Source organism: Leopardus geoffroyi, chromosome C1, assembly GCF_018350155.1.
Source record: "Leopardus geoffroyi isolate Oge1 chromosome C1, O.geoffroyi_Oge1_pat1.0, whole genome shotgun sequence".
Lineage (NCBI taxonomy): Eukaryota > Metazoa > Chordata > Mammalia > Carnivora > Felidae > Leopardus > Leopardus geoffroyi.
The window spans coordinates 42283187-42309599 of NC_059328.1; the positions used below are offsets into that span (position 1 = coordinate 42283187).

Below are 26413 nucleotides of genomic sequence, written 5' to 3' on the forward strand. Positions count from 1 at the left end.
TAATCTTCGACAAAGCAGGAAAGAATAACCCATGGAAAAAAGATAACCTCTTCAGCAAATGGTGTTGGGAAAACTGGACAGTGACATGCAGGAGAATGAACTTACACCATACACAAAAACAAACTAAAAATGAATGAAAGACCTAAATGTAAGATAGGAAACCATCAAAATCCTAGAGGAGAAAACAGGCAACAACCCCTTTGACCTCAACCGCAGCAACTTCTTACTAGGCATGTCTCTGGAGGCTAGGGAAACAAAAGCAAAAATGAACTATTGGGACCTCATCAAGTTTATAAAAACCTTCAGCACAGCAAAAGAACATTCAACAAAACTAAAAGGCACCGACAGAATGGGAGAAGATATTTGCAAATGACTTATCATATAAAGGGTTAGTATCCAAAATTTATAAAGAACTTATCAAACTCAACACCCAAAAACAAATAATCCAGTGAAGGAATGGGCAAAAGTCATGAACACTTTTTCAAAGAAGACATCCAGATGGCTAACAGACACATGAAAAGATGTTCAATATCACTCATCATCAGGGAAACAGAAATCAAAACCACAATGAGATACCACCTCACACTTGTGAGAATGGCTAAAATTAACAATTCAGGAAACAAAAGATGTTGGCAAGGATGCGGAGAAAGGGGAACACTTTTATACTGTGGGTGGGAATGCAAACTAGTGCAGCCACTCTGAAAAATAGTATGGAGGTTCCTCAAAAAATTAAAAATAAAGCTACCCTATGACCAAGCACCAGTAGGTGTTTATCCAAAAGATACAAAAATGCTGATTCAAAGGGCACAGGCACCCCAATGTTTGTAGCAATACTATTAACGATAGCCAAATTATAGAAAAAGAGCCCAAATGTCCACTGACTGATGAATGGATAAAGATGTGCAGTGTGTGTAAGTTTGGGTCATGAACCCACAGTTCGTGGGGTCGAGCCCCACGTCAGGCTCTATGCTGACCTCTCAGAGCCTTGAGCTTGTTTTGGATTCTGTGTCTCCCTCCCTCTCTGCCCCTCCCCCACTCATATTCTGTCTCTCTCTCTCTCTCTCTCTCTCTCTCTCTCTCTCTCTCTCTCTCTCAAAAATAAACATTAAAAAAAAAGTGAAAACAAAATAGATGAGTATAAGGGAAATAAATATAAGATAAAAACAGAGAGGGAGGCAAACCACAAGAGATTCCTAAACACAGAGAACAAACTGAGAGTCTCTGGAGGGGTGCTGGGTGGGGGTGGGGGGGTAGGGGGGTGGGGGGGGATGGGCTAAATGGGTGATGGGCATTAAGGAGGGCACTTGTTGGGATGAGCACTGGGTGTTACATATGTAAGTGATGAAGCATTAAATTCTACTCCTGAAACCATTATTATACTATATGTTACCTAACTTGGATATAAATAAAATTTTTTAAAAAGAGAGAGAGGAAGCCATTTGAGTAACATAAAAGTGCAAGGTGAAGCAACAAGTGATCCACTATATCTAGCTGAGATCATTAATGAAGGTGGCCACACTAAACAATGCAGACAAAACAGCCTTATAATGGAAGAAGATACTATCTAGGACTTTCATAGCTAGACAGGAAAAGTCAATGCCTGCCTTCAAAGCTTCAAGGGACAGGCTGACTATCTTGTTAGGGGCTGATATAGCTGGAGTCTTGAAGTTGGAACCAATGTTCATTTACCATTCTAAAAATCCTAGAGTTTAAGAATTATGTAATCTACTATGCCTGTGTTTTATAAATGAACAAAGCCTGGATGACAGCAAAACTGTTTGTAACATGGTTTACTGAATATTTTAAGCCCACTGTTGAGACATAATGCAGAAAAAAAAAATTGCTTTCAACATGTTCCATTGACAATGCACCTGGGCACTCAAGAGCTCTGGCAGAGATCTATAGTAAGATTAATGTTTTCATGCCTGCTAAGCCAACATCAGGAGTCATTTAAACTTTCAAGTCTTATCATTTAAGAAATCCATTTTGTGGGGCACCTGGGTGGCTCAGTCATTTAAATGTCATGATATCACAGTTTGTGAGTTCAGCACAGAGCTTGCTTGGGATTCTCTCCCCACCCCACCCCACCCCCCTGCCTCTGTGCCTCCCCTGCTCACTCTCTCTTTCTCTCTCTCAAAATAAATTTAAAAACTTAAAAAAAGAAATCCATTCTGTAAGTTTATAGCTGCCATAGTGATTCCTCTTTTAGAGCTGTACAAAATAAACTGAAAATCTTCTGGGAAAGGAATCACTATTCTAGATGCCATTAAGAGCATCTGTGATTCATGGGAAGAAATCAAAATAGAAACCTAAACAGGAGGAGTCTGAAAGAAGTTGATTCCAACCCTCATGGGTGACTCTGAGGGGTTCAAGACTTCAGTGGAGGAAGTAACTAAAGATGTGGTGCAGAGAGCAAGAGAACTAGAATAAGAAATGGAGCCTGAAGATGTGACTGAATTACTGCAATTTCATGATATAACTTGAATGGATGAGGAGTTGCTTCTAATGGAAGCGCAATAAAGTGGCTTACTGAGATAGATACTCTGAACTCCTGAAGATGCTGCAAAGATTGTCGAAATGACAACAAAGGATTTAGAATATGACATAACTTTGTTGATAAAGTTGATAAACTTAAGTTGATAAAACTGACTCCAACTTTGACAGAAGTTCTACTATGGATAAAACAGCTACCTAAGGGCACCTAGGTGGCTCAGTTGGCTAAGTGTCTGACTTTAGCTCAGGTCATGATCTCATGGTTCATGGGTTTGGGGCCCACATTGGGCTTTATGCTGACAGCACAGAGCCTACTTGGGATTCTGTCTCTCCCTTGTCGCTCTCTGCCCCTCCCCCCACAAATAAACATTAAAAAAAATAGCTATCTAACAGCATCACATACTACAGAGAAATCATTCATAACAGGAAGAGTTAATGTAGCAAATTTCATTGCTGTCTTATTTTAGAAATTGTCATATCCACCCTGATCAGTCAGCAGCCATTAACACTGAGACAAGACCCTCTACAAACAAAAAGACTATGATTCGCTGAAAGCTCAGATGATGGTTAGCATTTTTTAGCAATAAGGCATTTTTTTTTTTCAACGTTTATTTATTTTTGGGACAGAGAGAGACAGAGCATGAATGGGGGAGGGGCAGAGAGAGAGCGAGACACAGAATCGGAAACAGGCTCCAGGCTCTGAGCCATCAGCCCAGAGTCCGACGCGGGGCTCGAACTCACGGACCGCGAGATCGCGACCTGGCTGAAGTCGGACGCTTAACCGACTGCACCACCCAGGCGCCCCGCAATAAGGCATTTTTTAATCAAGGTATATACATTGTTCTTCTTTAGACACAATGCTATTGGACACTTAATAGATGACAGAGTAGTGTAAACATAACTTTTATATGCAGTGGGAAACAAAAAAATTCACTTAATTCACTTTATTGTGGTACTCACTTCATTGTGGTGGTCTGGAACCCAACCCACAATATCTCTGAGGTATACCTATAGCTGAATTACAGGTGATTTTTTTATTATTATTAAAGTGGTAAAACTATTCTGTATGATACCATAATGGTAAATACAGGATACAATGCACTTGTCAAAATCCATAGAACTTTGCAGTACAAAGAGTGAACTTTACAGTAGGCAAATTTTAAAAATATCATCTAGGTGGTTGGGGACTAGGATGGAATGCAGGCTGTGACAAAAAGAATCTACATGTATAAGACAATTTCACTCAAAGTGAAACACACACTTCACTGTAAGACTAAGGGCAAAAGGGACTATGCATAAGTACTACAGTTGATAAAAGTTATTTCCCATAGGGGTATTAGATAATAGTTCTGATAATGTTATACATGTGTACTTAAATGTAAATGTGTACTTAAATGTAACAACTGAATAAATGGGTAGCAGATGATGGGGCCAGTTTTTTCACTGTTGGAGCGGGAAATTTACAGATAAGCAGAAAGAAGAGACTTGAATGAGCCATGTGGTAATGTATTCAAGTTGGAGACATCAGTACAAAAGTCATGTTTAACTTAATATAAGATGGTCACATATAGAAATTTTTATAGATACAAACATATATTTAAGTTAGTGCATATACCTAATTTTCTCACTCAGAGAGGGCCTAGAAGCAACAACAGCCCATGACAGCAAGCATGCTAGCATCCAGATCTTGGTTCCTAACACCATTCTCCAATAAAAGGAACCAAGGATCTTTGGAGACATATCTAATTCTAGGACTGGGGCAGAAAACACACATGATGAGCCTGGAGCATCTTGTAGTACCAGAAAGTAAGGAAGTGCTAAAAAAAATAAATAAAAAATAAGACGAACAAGCAAACAAAAAAAACCCCGCACACTGATGGGAGTATAAGTCACAGGAACCAACTGAAAGAATTCCCAATGGCCAAATCTGGAACAATTTGAGCAAAAGAAAAAGTAGTATTAGATAATAACCCAAAGTATAAAATATCCATGAGCTCATATAAAGATATATAAATGAATAAATAAATAAAAACAAATGTACTGTATTGTATCTTAATAAAGCTGTGGGGAAAAAATGTGCCACAAACCAGCTATTCAATGCCTTGGTATTATCTAAGAGAAATCAAAATGTACATCCATTCCCAGACCTGCACATAGATACACAGAGCAGATTTATTTATAATAATCAAAACTTAGAAATGAGCCAAATTTGTATCAACAGGTGGATGGTAAACAAATTGTGGCTCTTCCATATAATGGAACACAACTCAGCAATAAAAATGAATAAACTATTTACACACATAACATGGATGAATCTCAAAATAATTATGCTAAATGAAAGAAGCCAGGACCCCAACTCAGAAAAAGAGTACATTCTAGGTGATTCTATTTATATAGAACTCTAGAGAATGCAAACTAATGGATAGCGATTAAAAGCAGGTAAGTGGTTGCCTGGCAAGAGGGTGGGATAGGAAATAAGTGGGAGCTATTACAATGGGGAACTAAATGTTATTACATCAAAAATTTTAACTTATCTGGGCACAGCAAATAATTTAAAAAAATATTTGTTGAGTGAAGGTTTATCCCAGGTTCACCATAAGTGTTTGTTGAATAAAATTATGTAAGGCATTTCCCAAAATATCTTTATAGCCTTTTCTCCCTCAATTATCTTTCTTATACTCTACCAAACCTAAGGCAATTATTCTCCCAAAGAAATTATACACCCTACACTTTTGTGTATAATCTCCTAGATCTGAAAAAGGAGTTCAAGGTCCAACTCAAATGCCACATCATTAATTCCAATCCCTGTGTTCTACCCCAGTTAAAATACTGTTTGCCCTGCATTTTGTTTCCTACTACTACAGCATGTAATACATTCTGCTTCCAATTATGGCAATTTTTATACATATCATACTTCCATCTAGAGCAGAACTGTGCAAGAGCAATGCAGTGATGGAAATGTTGCCTATCTGGCCTGTCCAATTCAGCAGCCACCAGCCACATGTAACTACTCACTACTTGGGTTGTGGCTACTAAAAATGAGGAATTTAATTTTCAATTTTAATTAATTTCAATTTAAATAGTGGCTACCATATTAGACAGCACAGATCCAGAGTCTAAGCTCTTTAAAAGCAACACATAATTACAAGAAACATAATGCCAATAAACTCATATCTTTCAGTACTCACTCTAAATGTCAATCGACTAAATGATCCAAACAAAGACATAGGGTAACAGAATGGATAAGAAAACAAGATCCATCTATATGCTGTTTACAAGAGACCCACTTTAGACCTAAAGACACCTTCAGATTCAAAGTAAGGGGATGGAGAACCATCTAACATGTTAGTGGTCAACAAAAGAAAGCCGGAGTAGCCATACTTACATCAGACAATCTAGACTTTAAAATAAAGACTGTATCAAGAGATGAAGAAGGGTATTATATCATAATTAAGAGGCCTATCCACCAAGAAGACCTAACAATTGTAAATACTTATGCTCCAAATGTGAAGCACCCAAATATATAAATCAATTAATCATAAACATAAAGAAACTCATTGATAATAATACCATAATATTAGAGGACTTCAACACGCTACTTACAGCAATGGACAGATCATCTCAACAGAAAATCAACAAGGAAACAATGGCTTTGAATGATACACTGGACCAGATGGACTTAACAGATACATTCAAAACATTTCAGCCTAAAGCAGCAGAATATATATTCTTCTCCAGTGCACATGGAACATTCTCTAGAATACATCACATACTGGCACACAAATCAGCCCTCAACAAGTACAAAAAGATCAAGATCATACCGTGATTTTCAGACCACAATGCTATGGAACTCGAAATCAACCACAAGAAAAAATTGGGGAGGTAGCAAATACTTGGAGACTAAAGAACAGCCTACTAAAGAATGAATGGGCTAACCAAGAAGTTAAAGAGGAAATTTAAAACTACATGGAAGCCAATGAAAATGATAACACCACAGCCCAAAACCTCTGGGATGCAGCAAAGGTGGCCATAAGAGGGAAGTATATAGCCATCCAGGCCTTCCTAAAGAAGGAAGAAAGATCTCAGATACACAACCTAACCTCATGCCTTAAAGAGCTGAAAAAAGAACAGCATATAAAACCCCAAACCAACAGAAGACAGGAAATAATAAAGATTAGAGCAGAAATCAATGCTATCAAAACCAAAAAAGCAGTAGAACAGAGCAATGATACCAGAAGCTGGTTCTTTGAAAGAATTAACAAAATTGACAACCCCCTAGCCAATTTGATCAAAAAGAAAAAGGAAAGGACCCAAATAAATAAAATCAAGAAAGAAAGAAGAGAGATCACAACCAACACAGCAGAAATACAAACAATAATAAGAGAATGTTATAAGCAATTATATGTCAATAAAATGCGCAATCTGGAAGAAATGGACAAATTCCTAGAAATATATGAACTACCAAAACTGAAACAGGGAGAAATAGAAAATTTGAACAGACCCATAACCAGTAAAGAAAGCGAATTAGTAATCGAAACTCTCCCAAAAAACAAGAGTCCAGGGCCAAATGGCTTTCCAGGGAAATTCTATCAAACATTTAAGGAAGAGTTAACACCTATCCTCAAAGCTGTTCCAAAAAACAGAAATGGAAGGAAAACTTCTGAACTCTTTCTATGAAGTCAGCACTACCTCAATTCCAAAACCAGACAAAGACCCCACTAAAAAGGAGAACTATAGACCAATTTCCCTAATGAACATGGACGCAAAAATCCTCACCAAGATAGCAGCCAACTGGATCCAACAATACATTAAAAAAATTATTCACCACGACCATGTGGGATTTATACCTGGGATGCAGGGCTGGATCAATATCTGCAAAACAATCAATGTGATTCATCACATCAATAAAAAGAAAGGACAAGAACCACATGATCCTCTCAACAGACGCACAGAAAGCATTTGACAAAATACAGCATCCTTTCTTGATAAAAACCCTCAAGAAAGTAGGGATAGAAGGATCATACCTCAAGATCATAAAAGCCATATATGAAAGACCCAACGCTAAAATCATCCTCAATGGGGAAAAACTGAGAGCTTTCCCCCCTAAGGTCAGGGAGAAGACAGGGATGTCCACTCTTACCACCATTATTCAACATAGTATTGGAGGCTTAGCCTCAGCAATCAGAGAACACAAAGAAATAAAAGGCATCCAAATTGGCCAGGAGGACGTCAAACTTTCACTCTTCGCAGATGACATGATACTCCATATGGAAAACCCAAAAGACTCCAAAAAACTGCTAGAACGGATCCATGAATTCAGCAAAGTCACAGGATATAAAATCAATGCACAGAAATCGGTTGCATTCCTATAGATGAACAATGAAGCAAAAGAAAGAGAAATCAAGGAATTGATCCCATTTACAATTGCAACAAAAACCATAAAATACCTAAGAATAAATCTAACCAAAGAGGTGAAAAATCTATACACTGAAAACTATACAAAGACCCCGAATAGCCAAAGTAATCTTGAAAAATAAAACCAAAGCTGGAGGTATCACAATCCCAGAGTTCAAGCTATATTACAAAGCTATAATCATCAAGACAGTATGGTACTGGCACAAGAAAAGACACTGAGATCAATGGAACAGAGAACCCAGAAATGGATCCACAAATGTATGGCCAACTAATCTTTGACAAAGCAGGAAAGAATATCCAATGGAATAAAGACAGTCTCTTCAGCAAGTAGTGCTGGGAAAACAGGACAGCGACATGCAGAAAAATGAATCTGGACTGCTTTCTTATATCATACACAAAAATAAATTCAAAATGGATGAAAGACTTAAATATAAGACAGGAAACCATCAAAATCCTCGAGAAGAAAGCAGGCAAAAACCTCTTTGACCTTGGCCGCAGCAACTTCTTACTCAACACTTCTCCAGAGGCAAGGGAAACAAAAGCACAAATGAACTACTGGGACCTCATCAAAATAAAAAGCTTCTGCACAGCAAAGGAAACAATCAGCAAAACTAAAAGGCAACCGATGGAATGGGAGGAGATATTTGCAAACGACATATCAGATAAAGGGTTAGTATCCAAAATCTATAAACAACTTATCAAACTCAACACCCAAAAACAAATAATCCAGTGAAGAAACAGGCAAAAGACATGAATGACACTTCTCCAAAGAAGACATCCAGATGGCCTCCTGACACATTAAAAAATGCTCAACATCACTCATCATCAGGGAAATACAAATCAAAACCACAAGATACCATCTCACACCTGTCAGAATGGCTAACATTAACAACTCAGGCAACAACAGATGTTGGTGAGGATGCAGAGAAAGAGGATCTCTTTTGCACTGCTGGTGGGAATGCAAACTGGTGCAGCCACTGTGGAAACAATTATGGAGGTTCCTCAAAAAATCAAAAATGGAACTACCCTATAACCCAGCAATTGCACTACTAGGTATTTATCCAAGGGATACAGGTATGCTGTTTCAAAGGGGCACATGCACCCCAACGTTTATAGCAGCACTATCAATAATAGCCAAAGTATGGAAAGAGCGCAAATGTCCATCGATGGGTGAATGGATAAAGAAGATGTGGTATATATATACAATAGAATATTACTCAGCAATCAAAAAGAATGAAATCTTGCCATTTGCAACTATGTGGATGGAACTAGAGCATATTATGCTAAGCAATATTAGTCAGAGAAAGACAAGTATCATATGACTTCACTCATGAGGACTTTAAGACACAGAACAGATGAATATAAGGGAAGGGAAGCAAAAATAATATAAAAGCAGGGAGGGGGACAAAACATAAGAGACTCTTAAATATGGAGAACAAAGAGAGGGTTGCTGGAGGGGTTGTGGGAGGGGGGATGGGCTAAATGGGTAAGGAGCATTAAGGAATCTACTCCTGAAATCATTGTTGCAGTATATGCTAACTTGGATGTAAGTTAAAAAAATAAATTAAATAAAAATTAAAATAAATAAAAGCAACACATAATGGACTCTGTATTCCCTTTGGCATTTACCACAGTGCTGTGCATTTAATAGGCATTTAATAAATATCTGTTGTTGGGTGTCTAAACTATTAAATAACCTGTACCAAAACAAAACGTAAGCAAACTGTTTTTAAATAAGAAAATAAATATTCAAAATCTAACAAAGAATCTATTCACAATAGCTCTAATAATAAAAGACTTACCAAAACATCTTTTACATACTAAATCAAGTATTTCCCGAAATCGATTTGTCATTGGTGGTAGAGGTTTTAGATCAATTTTCCTGAAATCCTCTGGACAATCATTTTTTGAATGGCCATCTTTTTTGCAGATGCTGCATACTATCGTTGGTGGCTATACAAACGTAAAAAAAAAAAAAATTATCTAATAAACTATTGAGGGACTTCATCACCACTTAGAAAGCAGGTCCAAAAAGACTCTTCTATGTAACTCAATTTTGATAACCTGTGCTTTCAGGAGGTTAAAAAAAAAAAGCATATAAATAAAATGCAGTATTAAATGTAAAAAACACATTTTTGAGCAAACACTTTAATGTTTCTTCCCCACTAAAATGGTATTATCAAGATGAGATTTACCCAAATACGTAAGATTCAGAAAATACCTGAAGAGGTAATACATATGGGTTAATGCAAACATTTTGGTCAGCTCCCAAAATGAAATCTGTGCATTAATTTTAACCTACTAAAATCTTTAACAACGTAGACTATAAAGAAATTTCATGGTTTTTTTTTTTTTATGTTTAATTTTGAGAGAGAGAGACAGAGAGACAGAGAGCAAGTGAGGGAGGGGCAGAGAGAGGGAGACACAGAATCAAAGTAGGCTCCAGGCTCTGAGGGGTCAGCACAGAGCCTGACGCGGGGCTCAAATTCACGGACTGCGAGATCATGACCTGAGCTGAAGTCAGACACTTAACTGTCTGAGCCACCCAGATGCCCTGATTATAAAGAAATTTCAAAAAAAGGAAGGAAGAAAAGAAAGAAAAGAAAAGAAAAGAAAAGAGAAAAGAAAAGAAAGGAAAAGAAGAAATAAGAAAAGAAGAAGGGAAAGAATGGAAGGAAAGGAAGAAAGGAAGAAATAAATTTGAAGTGACAGTTTTCATTTCACTCCAAACACTTTCTATCTTCATAGTCAATTGTAAAACCCTCCACTTGGCTAGTTGGTTCAGTTTACTACATTAGCATGGTACTCAAGAAACCAAACTGTAGGGCTGACCTCTAAAAATAACTTTGCTTCATACAAAGAATAACTCTTATGCAATAGCCACAAAGTTAACTGCAAACCCTATACCACCATTTAAAATGTATTCCAATGGTGGGGCACCTGAATGGCTCAGTCAGTTAGGCATCCAACTCTTGGTTTCGGCTCAGTTCATGATGTCACAATTTTGGGAGCTCAAGCCCCACATTGGGATCCGTGCTGGTGTGGAAGCCTGCTTGGGATTCTCTCTCTTCCTTTCTCTCTGCCCCTCCCCCACTCACTGTCTCAATCTCTCTCAAAATAAACTTAAATTTTTTTTTAAATAATAAAAAAATAAAATAAAATTAAATTAAATTAAATAAGATGTATTCCAATAGACTATCAGACAGGTTTAAAACAGTAAAAATGTATCCCAACTTGAACAAAACACATAGTGAAGGAAGAGCGCCACTCCTTTCTTTATTGTAATATGCCTAGATTTCAAAGAGCTTCCTCCTCCAGGATTAGCTTGTTTACCTAGCCATGACCTCTGATGCAAATTACATACAAAAACCTCTACTTGTGGCAATGCTGTGCTATAGGCTAATTAACAGTACCACGGGAATTTTTCTTAGCTTTCAAAACTTTTTTTTTTTTTTAATTTTTTTTTTTTCAACGTTTATTTATTTTGGGAACAGAGAGAGACAGAGCATGAACGGGGGAGGGGCAGAGAGAGAGGGAGACACAGAATCGGAAACAGGCTCCAGGCTCTGAGCCATCAGCCCAGAGCCCGACGCGGGGCTCGAACTCACGGACCGCGAGATCGTGACCTGGCTGAAGTCGGACGCTTAACTGACTGAGCCACCCAGGCGCCCCTCAAAACTTCTTTTTAAAAGATTTATCAGAAAATACTAGAAAAATGTTACATATATCTAGAAAAAAAATTTAATTGGATAAATAGTTATCTTAAAATAACTAGGTGGCTCAGTCGGTTAAGCATATGACTTTGGCTCAGGTAATGATCTCACTGCTCATGAGTTCAAGCCCCGCATAGGACTCTGTGCTGACAGCTCAGAGCCTAGATAGATCCTGTTTCCAATTATGTGTCGCCCTCTCTCTCTGCCCCTCCCCTGCTCACATTGTCTTTCTCAAAAATGAAATAAAATGTTAAAATAAATAAACATTAAAGAAAAACGATAAGTTTCCAAGGGGTATAAGAAGTATACGGGGCACCTGGGTGGCTCAGTCAGTTAAGCATCTGATTTCAGCTTAGGTCATTATCTCAAGATTCACGAGTTCAAACCCCGCGTTGGGCTCTGTGCTGACAGCTCAGAGTCTGGAGCCTGCTTCTGATTTTATGTCATCCTCTGTCTCTGCCCCTCCCTCATTCATGTTCGGTCTTTCTCTCTGTCGGTCGGTCTCTCTCTCTCTCCCTCTCTCTCAAAAAAAAAACATTTTAAAAATTTACAAAAAAAAAAGCATACACTGCAGTTATATAATTCAGAGGGTTTTCTAAAAACCTGCCATTTAATCTATCCTTTCTACAGTCCATATGTCCTAAACACCGCAACCTAAAAAAAAATGCAATATATGTATTCTTACAAAGAATAAAGAAGCACAGCTTAGTAATTAGGTTAAAAAATTTTAAGCTTGTCAATAAATAATTACTGATAAAACAATAAAACTGGGTAACTTTCTAGATTTTTTCAAAAACATTCTTCTTGGTTTACACATGACCTATATAATCATTTTTTCATCTTGGGTGCTGATATTTCAATTATGTACCCTGCAATTGAAGCAATGTGACTTAGCTAAACCTTTCTTTTATTAACAAAGTAGTCACTGCTTATTTTCTGTTATTGGGTATTTTATTTTCTATAATTTATCAAGTTGAAGTTCAGACTATCCCACTTGAACAGTAGAAAAGTTAAGACTCCATTAGTTTATAAAGGATATGCCAATATCCAAAGGAAAGCTCAAAGGCAGAGACAGAATCTGAATTCTTCACGCTTTTGGTTCCTGATCTTAGTTTCTGCTCAACTATCTTCATTAAATTTATATTCTATGTGGCTCAGTTGGTTATGCGTCTGACTCTGGGTCTCCGCTTAGGTCACGATCTCATGGTTCGTGAATTCAGGCCGCGTGAATTCAGGCTCTGCGCTGACATCGTGGAGTCTGCTTGAAATTGTCTCCATCTTTATCTGCCCCTCCCCCGCTTGCTCTCTGTATCTTTCTCAAAATAAATAAAAATTTAAAAAAAATTTTTTTTAATTTATATTCACCCACCCCATAGGGGTAAAAAACCACCTTTAAAGTGGAATACTATTAGAATTTACAAACTTTATAATCTTCTTTGTGGAAGATAAAGTAAACATATACATAGAAAATTAACAAAATTTAAAATATTTGCTGCTTTTGCCAAACTGATCTTTATAAAATGCCTGATGAATCCTTTCATATATGAGAAAGTTAAGCAAACCAACTAGTAATAGAGTACTGAAACCTTTTGAGGTTTTACATACATTCTTTAAAGACAACTACAGAAAAAAATAAAAAAAGGAAAAGTGAAAATATACACCAAAATATCAATGGAAAATAACAGTTTACCATCATAGAAGCTATTTTTACATTTCTGAATCTAAAAACTATAAATACAGTCCTACAACAACCACAAAATCTTACAGACTCTTTACAAACGGTATCCTACCTTGCCAGAGGTTAAAATAAACTTATCAAACACATAATATAATTCCTGGATGGGGTGGTTATCATCATCATTAAAGTCAGAAGCATCTTCTGTAGCTTTGCAGTTGCAGGAGGTAGCAGATGTGTCAGTGCTCACAATCTGATGTGAACTCTCTGTTTCTATATTTGACTGGCAGTCTGTACCAGAAGATTCATCTGGGTCAGGGGATTTATAACCAATGCAATTACACTGGCTGAGTTCCTTTTTTAGACAGGTTTCTGACGGTGCTAAATCATCTTGTTTCTTAATTGATTTTGGCTCTAATTCACTGCCTCCACTGGTAGAAAGAGATGAAGATTCCTGTCCAAGTTCAGCCAAATCTAGCTCATTTACCAACAAACTGTCATCTTCAGTAATACATCTCTGTGATGTACATTCCATTTCATCATATTTATCAGGTTGACCTCTTTCTGCATTTATTTTTTCTGTGCTTTCTCCATGTAGAATGCAACAATTGGATGCCATATTGTCAGACTTCACTGGTTTCTTATTGCTTATTTTCCCCTTCTCTTTTTTCATGGAATCCACTGTAGATTTAGTTCCACCCTTCCTCTGAGGACAGGCAAAATACCGATAAGCTGCCCTGAATCTCTCCACAACGTATTCATAAACAAGCTGGCTGTTTAAGCTCCGTGCAACATTCCTCTTAACTGAAAATGGATCTAGTAAAAAAAGAAATGGTCAGTAACTAAGTATCCATCAACGAACTACAATTCCAAGCTTACCCAAACAGATTGAAACTGCTATATTCTCAGCACAGTACATTCTCCCAAAGCTTTTTTAACCTAAGGTCAAAGTGAGAGTTCCTACAAACTGAGTAGGAAAAATACAAGAGCAACATCTTTTCCTTTCTTCTGTCATAAAATAAAAAATTAAAAGGAAAAGAGAGAAAAGAATAAGGTTAATTAATGAGAGAATGGCCAAAGAGACCAACTCAATAATTACACAATTTTTTTTTTAATTTATTTAAGTACTCACTACAACCAACATGGGGCTCAAACTCACAACCCCGAGATTAAGAATTGCATACTGTTGCAGACACCATGGTAATTACAAAATTACAATGATAAAACTGGCAGAAAAAGCCATGCCATTTATACCTTCCTGAACTGTTACTGAATAAAATTTTCCAAACCTCTAGGACCCATTAATAATTTTCATCTCTTATCATAACATTCTTTAGCAACATGCTCCTTGCAACTTAAATAAATGATAACCTAAAATTCTTAAAGCTTCAAGTTAAAAAGTACGGATTTTGGGGAGCCTGAGTGGCTCAGTCAGTTAAGCCTCCAACTCTTAGATTTCAGCTCAGGTCCTGATCTCTGTGAGATTGAGCCCCGTAGAGGCTGGGCATGGAGCCTGCTTAAGATTCTCTCTCTTGCTCTGCCCTTCCCCTGCTCATGGCCGCTCACTCTCTCTAAAAAAAACAAAAAGGAAATACTGATTTTAACATTTAACTTCAATGAGTTCAAAAAACTAAAGAAAGGAAAAATTGAAAAGTAGGAAGAAAGAGACCAAAGAAAGTAAAAATTAAACCAAAAGTTAAATTTTAATCCAGTCTAAAATGAGTATATATCAACCACATTTTTATTATTAAGAAAATATGAAAGACTTCTAAATGTTTATGGGTTTTTGGATTTTATAAACCTAAAATACAAATATGCCCCAGGAAAAAAGAATAAATGGATGACAGCCAAAAGACAATGCACATTTTCTCCACTACTGAATATCATTAAGTAAAAGGATTAACAGGACAGGCTTCAGATTGTTAACAGGTTTGGGCATCTGTGACTTTTTGCTGTTATCTAAATCCACAGGCTGTTCTCTACACTCAAAGGCCTTTCCTGGCCTTTTTGCTCCTTGTAGAAGAAGAAAAAGACAAGAGAAAACAAATTATGATAGTTATAGGCTTCAGAGCTCATTGATTTACTGTATGTAAGTGTACAAGATGTGAGTAACTGAGTGTATAAGAATATTTGTGGGTTTAGGGGTGCCTGGGTGGCTCAGTTGTTTAAAGCATCTAACTCTTGATTTTGGCTCAGGTCATGATCTCCTGGTTCATGAGATCAAGCCCCGCGTCAGGCTCTGCACTTACAGAGTAGAGCCTGCTTGGGATTCTCTCTCTCCTCACTCTTCCCCTCCCGTGCTTGCTCTCTCTTTCTCAAAAACAAATAATATATTAATATCATTAACATTTTTTAATACATTTTTAAAAAATTATTTGTGGGTTGGGGTGCCTGGGTGGCTCAATCGGTTAAGCTTCCAACTTTGGCTCAGGTCATGATCCTGCAGTTCATGTGTTTGAGTCCCATGTTGGGCTCTGTGCTGATAGCTCAGAGCCTGGAGCCTGCTTTGGATTCTGTGTCTATCTCTTTCTGCCCCTTCCCCACACATGATCTGCCTCTCTCTCTCTCTCTCTCAAAAATAGAAAAAACATTAAAATTTTTAAAAAAATATTTATGGGTCTAGAGAAGGCCAAAAGAGGACTGAGGGAACAGAAAAATATGTAGTCTAAGCAAACTAAAATGATGGACAGAAATTCAATTTCCTATCTATAAAAGTGAGTGAAATGCTGCATGATTTAAATTTTCTAAAAACCACTCTATCAATTTGCATCCCTAAAGATCTTAATATTCTTGGGATTTAATATGAAACTTTTTGTCAACATCAATTTTTTTTTTCTTCAAATCAATCTTTTTTTTTTTTAATCTTTAACCATATTTAAGCTGAGGTGCTTTTTTTTATGTTTTTGAAGTATAACTGACATACAATGTTACATTATAGTTTAGGTGTACAACATAGTGATTCAACAATTCTGTAGTTAATGCTATGCTCACCAGAAGTATAGCTACCATCTGTCACCCTACAATGCTCTTACAACACCACTGGCTGTATTCTGTATATATACTCCAATGACTTACACATTCCATAGAGATGAGGTTAGAGGACAATGAAAACCTGTATTTTAAAGTTATACTTTAACATAATTTTATGACAGAACCTTATAGGAATAAGATTGTTCTGAATAACTATTCTATGTGTCTATATTTTTGAAGTTTTTCATAACTAAAAAATAAACATAAAGGTATGTAATAAGCTAATAATCCTAACCAATATAGTATTTATAGATTGGAAACCTTTAAGTATTAATCCTATAAAACTATCATGGACTTGATAAAGAATTTATCTAAAATATATAATGACAACCTAGTGGTATATATAGTGCTATAAAGCCAAGGGATGTAATTTATAGCACTGTATTAGAAACGGATGATGAATAGCACACAAAAACATATTCTCTAAATGAAATATAACGTTATCATCTCACCTTCAATGGCTATTCGCCTTTTAGGCCAGTTTTTGTTTTCTCTTGTTAAAATATCTTGTATCCGTACACATATGACATATTCTTCCAAAGCAAAATCCAGTGTGTAAAATTTTAGCAGCTCTAACCATAATTGTCCCAGGGATACCTGATTTGGTGTTCCCAATGTTAAAGGAGACTAGAAAAGAAAAAATACTTTTCATTTAAGCTTCACAAAACTATAGAATGATTGAATTTTCAGTGTGAAAAGACCTAAGAGATTAACTTTACAAAAACTGAGGCATAAAGAAGTAACTTGCCAAAAAGCAGTTTGTGGCCCAGCTGGGAACACAGTCCTAGTTTACCAACTCCTAGAATTTTATGTTCTTCCCAATAAACCAGTGATTCTCAACCTTGGCTGCAAATCAGAATCACATTGGGACCATTACGGTATACTAAATACCTGAGCTTCATACCATTCCTACCTCCCATACCCTTCCCAAGATTCTGATTTAACTGACCTTGGCTACATACTAGGCCCTGGGATTTTTAAAGCCTCCTAAGTGATTCATGTGTATCCAAGGTTGCAAATCACTGCACAGCAAATACTAAACTATTATAGGTCCTTATTGCAGCAATTACTTTAAATATCTAAGTAAATGCCCTGGGCTTTCAAAAGCTAATTCCTTCATTCGGCAAACTTTATTTAGAACCTACTATGTCCTGTGCTGAGGATATAAAAAAATAATGAGAGCTCACGCTTAAACATAATGGTCACCATGCACCATTCACTCCTTTAAATGCTGCAAATACAGTAGCTATTTATTCTAACAATTCTATGAAGTAGATACTACAGGGCAAGGATTTGACTCAGGACCACTTGGCTACTGAATTTGTTGCTAATCACTACACCTACCATACTGCCACTCAAATAAGGTGAGGTTCTCCCTTCACAGATTATTAGAAGAGGAAGAGACAATTTAACAATTACAGTAAAGACTCTGTGCTAAAATGGGCCTCTAAATCGGGGGGGGGGGGGTGGGTAGTTAACAAAAGAGGTAATACCTGAATTCTAAAGGAATTAGCTAGATGAAGACTGGCTAAAAGTGACCACTAAGGAGCATAAAGACATGAAACAGTCATTCACTCATTCAATTCTACAACTATTCATTGAGTACCTACTATGTGCCAGGCACTTGGGATATATCCGTGAAAAAAAAAAACAACATCCTTGCCTTAGTATATCTTACTTTCTAAGGAAAGAAGATAACAAACAACAACTTAATAAGTACATTACATAGCAAGTTACAAAAAGGAAAAGTGCTGTGGAAGTAAGAAAAAGTCGAGTAGGTTTAGTAAAAAGGGGATGGGAGTATGGAGCAGGACATGGTTTCAGTGAAACAGAGTGGTCAGGATAGTCTTGCTCAGAAGGTATCATTTGAAGAAGAGGGAAAAGTGTTCTAGGAATAGGGAACAGATAGACCAAACACACTAAGTAGAAGTGACTAGCTTTAAAAAGAAAACCATGAAAGCTAATGTGGTAAAGAAGGGAAGAAGAGAAGAGGAAAACAAAGAGCTACTAAGTTAAAGAGTCAGCTTTTATTCTAAATTAAATGAGGAGTGACTGAAGGGTTCTGAGTGTGGAGAGGAGGAAGGACATGATAAGACTTAAGTTTTTGAAGAACCATTCTACCAAGAAGTGGTCAAATTCTGAAAATATTTTGAAGCAGAAATGACAGGATTTCCTGACAGACTTGATATGGGGTATAAAAGAGAGAAGTAAAGGATGATTCCAAGGCTTCTGACTAACTGAAAGGATGCAGTGCCATCAACTGAGATGCAAAAACTATATGTGGAGCAAGAGGAAGACCAGGGAGTCCAGTTTCAGGCATGTTAAGTTTAAGACATCTGTTAGGAGGGAGCCTGGGTAGCTCAGTTGGTTAAGGGTCCGACTCTTAATTTTGGCTCAGGTCATTATTTCACACTTCATGAGATCCAGCCCCATGTCGGGACTCTGCTGGCAGTGTGGTGCCTGCTTGTGATTCCCTCTCTCCCACTCTCTCTGCCCCTCTCCTGCTCATGCACGTGCATACAGGCTCTCTCTAAATAAATAAATAAATAAACAAACAAACATTAAAAAAGTAAAATGGAAAAAAAAGACATCTCTTAGACATCTAAGTAGAGAAAGTATATAGGCAGTTGGAGATACAACTATAGAGTTCAGGAGAGAGGTTTGGCCAAAGATTTAAATTTGGGAGTATCATACAGATGGTATGTAAAATGCATGCAACTGAATGAGATCACCAACAGAGTGCAGATAGAGAAGAAAAGCAGTGAGAAGGGAGGATCGAGGCCTGAGCCCTGGAGCATGCCACCATTAGGAGATTAGAAAGAAAGGGAGAAGACAAAGACAGCAAAGGAGACTGAGAAGGAATAATCTGCCATGGGTGTGCTACCCTGAAAGTTAAGACATTTTTCAGAAGGGGCACCTGGGTGGCTCAGTCGGTTAAGCGTCCGACTTCAGCTCAGATCATGATCTCTCGGTCTGTGGGTTTGAGCCCCACATCAGGCTCTGTGCTGACAGCTCAGAGTCTGAAGCCTGCTTCGGATCCTATATCTCCCTCTCCCTCTGCCTCACGTCTGCTCATGCTCTCTCTTCATCTTTCAAAATTGAATAAAAGCTAAAAAAAAAAAAAAAAAATTAAAAAAAAATTCTTTTTTTCAGAGAAGAAAATAATCAACTGGTAAATATGGCTGATAAGTCCAAAGAGATAAAAACTGAGAAGTGACAACTGGATTTAGCAATGTGGAGGATAACGACATTTGATGATACAAGTTTTGGTAGACTGACAAGGGTGGAAGACTGAATGCAGTGAGTTAATAGGAAACAGAAATCAGAAATAGTGAATGTGGACAATTCTTTCAAGAAGCTGCACTGCAAACGGGTGCAAAGGAGTAACTGGGAAGGAAAATGATGTCCTTATTTTGCTTTAAAATGGTGGAGGGGGTGGGGGGAAGGAGGCACCTGTGTGGCTCAGTCAAACAACTGAGTCTTGATTTCAGTTCTTTTGTGATCTCAGGGTTTGTAGATCAAAACCTTGCCCCTCACCCACCCCCTCAACGCTGGGCGTAGAGTCTGCTTAAGATTCTCTCTCTTCCTCTCACCACGTGTTCTATCAAAAATAATAATAATAATAATAATAAATTAAATTAAATGGGAGAAATAAAAGCGTGTTTGATTCAATAAAGAATGAAAAATTGCTAACTTAGGCAGGAAAGAGAAGAATTGCTAGAGCAAAGTTCTAGTATAAACAAGAAGGGATGGGATTAAATACACAAGTGTAGAAAATGACTTTAGATAGCAACTAGGGAAGTTCCTTTATGAAAGGAGGCATCAAAGCAGATTATGTGAATGTAGATAGTAGCAGGCGATAGTGGGAGAATGTAGAAGTTCTTATGACTGCTTCAGTTTTCTCAGTAAATAAGCAAAAGCATTAGCTAAGTATTGGTGGTTTGAGAAGAGAGTAGAAAGAAGTCTAGGAAAGTAGGAGTGTTGAAGGCACTAAGAATAAATGTTCAGGGAACTACATAAAATTCAATATAGCTAGAGTAATCATTTCAGTAATGCTTACATTTCTGTAGTAATATGTCTATTTCAGAAGACTACATACTTCTGGAGGACACAATGGCTATTCATCTTTCGTTCTCAGGCCCTCACGATAATGTCTGGCACATAGCAGGTCCTTAATAAATGAATGTTGAATGATTAAATAAGCAAGCCACCCCCTAGGGGAGGAAAGGGCCTTTATTTTTCCACCAATCTGGCAATATTATTCCCACATGCTAAAGTTTTGGTCACCGCCCAACTCCTGAAGGAAATTTTCCTTGTCTAAATGAAAAAGATACAAACAATTACCATGACATGATTCAAACAATACACGTCTTCCAAAATGAGGTATAAATTCATTAGAGAATCTCAGTACTGAAAAACTAAACCAGATCAACCCCTCACTTTACAGATGAGGAAAATGAGGCCAAGAGGCTTACGCAAAGTCAGTCCAGTCAATCTACTATTAAAATAGCTTCAATCGAAGGCATCACAAATCTTACAGATAGAAAAGCCAAAAACAAAAACAAAAAAAAGCTTACTTTGCCATGTTTTTCCTTCATGGCATTACTTTGGTTGTCTGTTTCTGTCTTCTTGGTATCATCTTTTGGTTGGTCTGCCTTAGCTTTGTTTTCCTCAGCAATTGAGTTTTTCTCAGTTGCACTACTTGAATTATATTCCCACTTCACAAACTTCTCTTCTACTATGCCCTTCAGCTGAAAGTCATCCATTCTTTTTGGGTCAAAGCCTTCAATCTATATAAAAAGGCATTCCAAATTGGTAGTGGAAAAATTATTTACAAAAAAAAAAAAAAGATGGACAAACAGACAAACCAGAATTCCAGCTTAATATGTTTGAACAGAGCACTCTGCAAAGAGCAAACTACGTATATACATGCAAATATATGTCACAAATTCATGCTTACCCAACTTCCAAGTAAGCAAGGAAGAAGAGGGGGTTTTCTTTGTTGTAGAAAAAACATCACCATTAAAGCAAAACAGTAAGAAGGGATTCCGCCATCAGTTTGGGAGTCAATATAGCATAACTGCAAAACGAAGGGGGAAAAAGTACTGCCATTTAGCTTTAATTTTCTTTGTTCCCCTCACAATAGGAGCAGCTGGTTTTTTCCTGCTATAATCACTGTAAAACGTTTAAACAATAAAAATTATAAGGAATGACCTGAAATCACACTACCCTGAGATAAAATTAACATACTGATCTTTCCATTCATTTCTTTATTGTATATAAAGTCACATATATATTTTAGTTTAATGGAATATCATACATAGTGCTTTTACTGTATACACATTTTTAAAATATTATTTTATCTTGCTTCTACTTCTGCCTCAATGTTAACAATATTCTATATACTCTTTCATGCTTTTTTCTCTATCTATACTCTAGTAATCATATACAAATATATTCCTATTTTCTATATAAATGCAGGAAATATTTTGTTTTATGTCACTCTTACCAAAATTGTGCATTATAGACATGTCTCTGTATATTCTGTATATATTCTTCTCCCTTAATAATGTACAAAGTTCCTCTAAGTCAATTAGTACAGATCTAATACATTTTTTTTAAGTTTATTTATTTATTTTGAGAGAGAGACAGAGAGAGAGACAGAGACAGAGAGAGAGAGAGAGAGAACGCTGACATGCAGTGCCTGATATGGGGCTCAAACTCACAAACCGTGAGATCATGACCTGAGCCAAAATCAAGGGTTGGACACTTAACCGCCTGAGTCACCCAGGTACCCCATCTAATACATTCTTTTAAATGCTTAAATTATAGTCTACAATCTGGATGGCTACTCAACAGATTCCCCAGCAAAGATATTTATATTCTGTTTCCAATTACTGCCATTTTAAGCAATGCTGTAATATATTTTATCCTTATATATATTTCCTAATTACTAGTGCTTATTTATATGAGCTATATTCCCAGCACTGTGTTTACTGGATTTAATAATGTGTGATATACCTGAATTCTAATAAATAAGATTGTTTTCCAAAATCACTACAAAAATTCTTCTTTTCACCAGTAACATGAGTGTACACATACATGTTCCAACACTAAGTATTACCACTTTTTAAAAATGCCAATAGGATATATAAGATGTAATTATCTAAGAATTATTTCAATTTGCATTTCCTCAATGCTAAGAGATTATACAATTTTCGTAAGTTTAGTAACCATTTAGATTTGCTCTTTTCTGAACTGCCTATTGAATCTTTTGCCAATTTTTCTATTTGCATGCACTGCCTATCAAGTTGTATAGATTCATTTTACATTATAGTTAATAACCCTTTATAGCTGATATATGCACTTCAACAATGTTATTTTTCCCAATCTGTTTTTATTTTGACATTATTTAGGGTACTTTTTATCACAGAAAATATATTAATGCACATATAAATATGCTTATGTAATATAGCTTCAAGGTTTCCTATCATGGCAAAAAGGTTTCTCCAAACTACAGACAACATGTACATACTCTTAAGTGTTCTTCTAAAATTTTGATTTTTCATTTAAGTAGAATTTATTTTTGCATTTAGTGTCCTAAGGATCCAACATTATTTTAAGAAATATACAGTGTGACACCACCATTTAACAAATAAACCATTGTTTTATCACTGAAATCTTTTATTTTTTCATTACATTAAAATTTCATTTACAGTAGGATCTACTTCTGGGCCTTCTATTCTGTTCCACAGATCTATTTGTCTATCCCTACGGCAATGGCATATACTTGACTAAAGCAGTTTTATAGTGGTAAAGTAGGTCCCATTCACTAGTCTTCTCTTTTTGAATTCTTTTGGCTATTCTCATTCTTCCATATTAACTTTAAGATCATTTTATCAACTTTTATTTTTTTATTTTTATTTTTTTTTTCAACGTTTATTTATTTTTGGGACAGAGAGAGACAGAGCATGAACGGGGGAGGGGCAGAGAGAGAGGGAGACACAGAATCGGAAACAGGCTCCAGGCTCTGAGCCATCAGCCCAGAGCCTGACGCGGGGCTCGAACTCACGGACCGCGAGATCGTGACCTGGCTGAAGTCGGACGCTTAACCGACTGCGCCACCCAGGCGCCCCCATTTTATCAACTTTTAAAAAAACTCTTGGTAATTAGAACTACTGTACATTTGAAAATTAAATTAAGGCAATATTACATTTTAAGGGTACCATTTCCCTATCTGAGATCTTTGTATCTTTACATTTTCCAAAATTTTTGGAGTTGTCATCAATTACTCACTTCCCCTCCACTCTCATATCCAATACCTCTACAAGTCCTACCTCCAAAACCATCCCAAATGAGTCTGCTATGCTTCATATCCATTCTAACCCTGCAAAGACCATTATCACCTCTGGCTGATATATTACAGCAGCCTGCTTACTGAGCTCCCTATTTATAATCTTTACCCCAGAAAGATCTTTTCAAAGCATAAATCACATCAAGTCATACACCACTTTTAAAACTCTTCCTGTGCTTTCTCGCCACAATGAAAATCCAAATTCCTTACCACAAGAACTTTCACTCTCACTTGCTTCATTCCAGCCACTCCTGCCTTCCTTTCTGTTCCTCACAAGCTCATTTGTACCTTAGAAGCTTTGTACTAGCTATTTGTTGGATGCTATTCCCTCAGACTTTCAAGTGGCTGGTTACTCATGCTCTGAGTTTAAATATCACTTTCCCTAACCATCTAGTGTAATGTCACTCTCATATCACATCATCTCATCTTTATAGCACTAAACTCTACCAGATATTGTGTTACTTATATATTTGTTTAGTGGCTGATTCTTCCACAAATATGTGAGCTTCCTGATAGCAGGACCCTATATAATCTTGTTAGATGTTTCCAGCACCTAGAATAGTATCTGGCCCATAGGAAGCATTTAACAAATGTTTGCTGAATAAATGAATTTGTTCGGATTTACTTTTACCTATCAATAATATAATTTGCTTCCTGTACCCTTGTTATTAAATTTATTCTTTAGTATTCTATAATTTGTGACATGGTCACAAAGGTAATATTTTTGTTTCCACTCTACCAGGTTATTTTTATGACAGAGAAAACCAATTATTGCATATTTTGTCACCTTACAAATTCCCTTATTAATCCCAATAATTTAAAAAAAATTTTTTAAACGTTTATTTTTGAGAGAGAGAGACACACACACACACACACACACACAGTGTGAGTGAGGGAGGAGCAGAGAGACAGAAAGACACACAATCAGAAGCAGGCTCCAGGCTCTGAGCTGTCAACACAGTGCCCAACGTGGGGCTCGAACCCACAAACCACAAGATCATGACCTGAGTTGAAGTCGGATGCTTAACCGGCTGAGCCACCCAGGCGCCCCTAATCCCAATAGTTTTTTAACTAAAGTTTTGCAGGTATACAATCATATCATTAATAAATTTTATTGTTTTTCCAATATATACATTATTTCATTTCATTTTCTTATTTTATTTTTTAAATCTCCCAAAACGATGTACAACTTCACTGGTGAACTTCTCTGTCGTATTCTTAATTCTAACACATATGGTTTGAGTAATTCACGATTTAAATGATGTTTATTTTTTTTAGTAAACAGCCTTTATTATTAATTTCCACTACTAGTTAAGAGTTTTTTTTATGAAGAATATGCCTTTTCAGCATCCATGTTTTTTTCCACTTCAAACTGTTAATATAATAAATTAAGAGGTTTCCTGATATTAAACCATTCGTATATTCCTGAAATCCTGCATAGTCATGGCATATAACCTTTTGTATTCCACTTGTTTATATTTCATCTAGACTTTTGCATCTATATAAGTAAGATTAGTCTATACTTGGATTTTTTTTACTTTTTATTTTTCATTCTCTTATTTATACGATAAAGATAATAATCACTATAGTTTAATGGCTTAGTAAATTTAAGAATACAGAGTCCTGGCTGGATCAGTCAGTAGAGCATATGACTCTTGATCTTGAGGCCATGAGTTCAAGCCCCATATTAGGTGTATGGCTTATTTAAAAAAAGAAAAAAAAAAGTACAATTAAAAATGAAAGGATAAAGAACACTTATAACAAGAACTTCAATCTGGGGCACCTGGGTGGTTCAGTCGGTTAAGTGTCTGACTCTTGATTTAGGTTCAGGTCATGATCTCACAGGTTCATGAGTTTGAGCCTTGTGTCAGGCTCTGCACTAACAGCTAACAATTCCACTTGGGATTCTCTGTCTCCCTCTCTCTCTGTCCCACCCCTGCTTGCACACACATGCACACTCTCTCTTCAAAATAAATAAACATTTTCAAAAAATTAAATAGGGGCGCCTGAGTGGTTCAGTTGGTTAAGCGTCCAACTTTAGCTCAGGTCATATCTCACAGCTCGTGGGTTTGAGCCCCACGTCAGGCCCCGAACTGACAGCTCAGAGCCTGGAGCCTGCTTCAGATTCTGTGTCTCCCTCTCTCTGCACCTCTCCCGCTCATACTCAGTCTCTCTCTCTCTCTCCCTCTCTCAAAAATTAACATTAAACATTTTTTTTAATTAAATAAAATAAATAAGAGCTTCAACTATTCCACTAGAATAAATTCTCCTTTCTCCAGAGTACTATGACAGGAGTAATGGCCTAATGACTAAGTCAAGTTAACTACAAACTTTTTTGCAACTGTAAGAAACAGTTAATATATGCTGTTAACACTATTGGACATCTCACAGAGGAGTAACATTAAGGTAGTTTAAGAGAGAGCTCTTAAAACACAGGGATCTCATAGCCAAGCTGTGGGAACAACCTTAAAGTCTATCAACAAACAAAGAGATAAAGAAAAATTGGTATACAAATACAATGGAATCTTATTCAGCCTTAAAAAAGAGAATTCTCTCATTTGCAATAATGTGGATGGACCTACAGGACATTTTGGTAAGTGAAAGAAACTAAATATAGTAAGACAAACGCTTATCTCCCTTATGTGCAGAATCTAAAACAGTCAAACTCAAAGGAGGAGAGAGGTTAGAATGGTGATTACCAGAGGCTGGAGGAGAGGGAAATAGAGAGAATTT

At 36.7% G+C, this 26413-nt stretch overlaps 1 protein-coding gene across 17 annotated transcripts in view; it reads right to left on the reverse strand.

Moving 5' to 3' along the window:
- Window positions 1-26413, reverse strand: part of TUT4 (terminal uridylyl transferase 4) — a 138544-nt gene that overhangs the window by 39042 nt on the left and 73089 nt on the right. For 14 of the 17 annotated variants that reach the window (XM_045477381.1, XM_045477380.1, XM_045477386.1 and 11 more), the window contains 5 exons: window positions 21287-21406; window positions 20904-21116; window positions 16779-16953; window positions 13412-14112; window positions 9711-9861 (listed from right to left, as the gene is read on the reverse strand). In XM_045477381.1, coding sequence (XP_045333337.1) covers window positions 9711-9861; window positions 13412-14112; window positions 16779-16953; window positions 20904-21116; window positions 21287-21406 — 1360 coding nt within the window. The remainder of the gene's footprint in view (window positions 1-9710; window positions 9862-13411; window positions 14113-16778; window positions 16954-20903; window positions 21117-21286; window positions 21407-26413) is intronic. The other 3 variants (XM_045477394.1, XM_045477395.1, XM_045477393.1) reach the window with 2 other exon arrangements.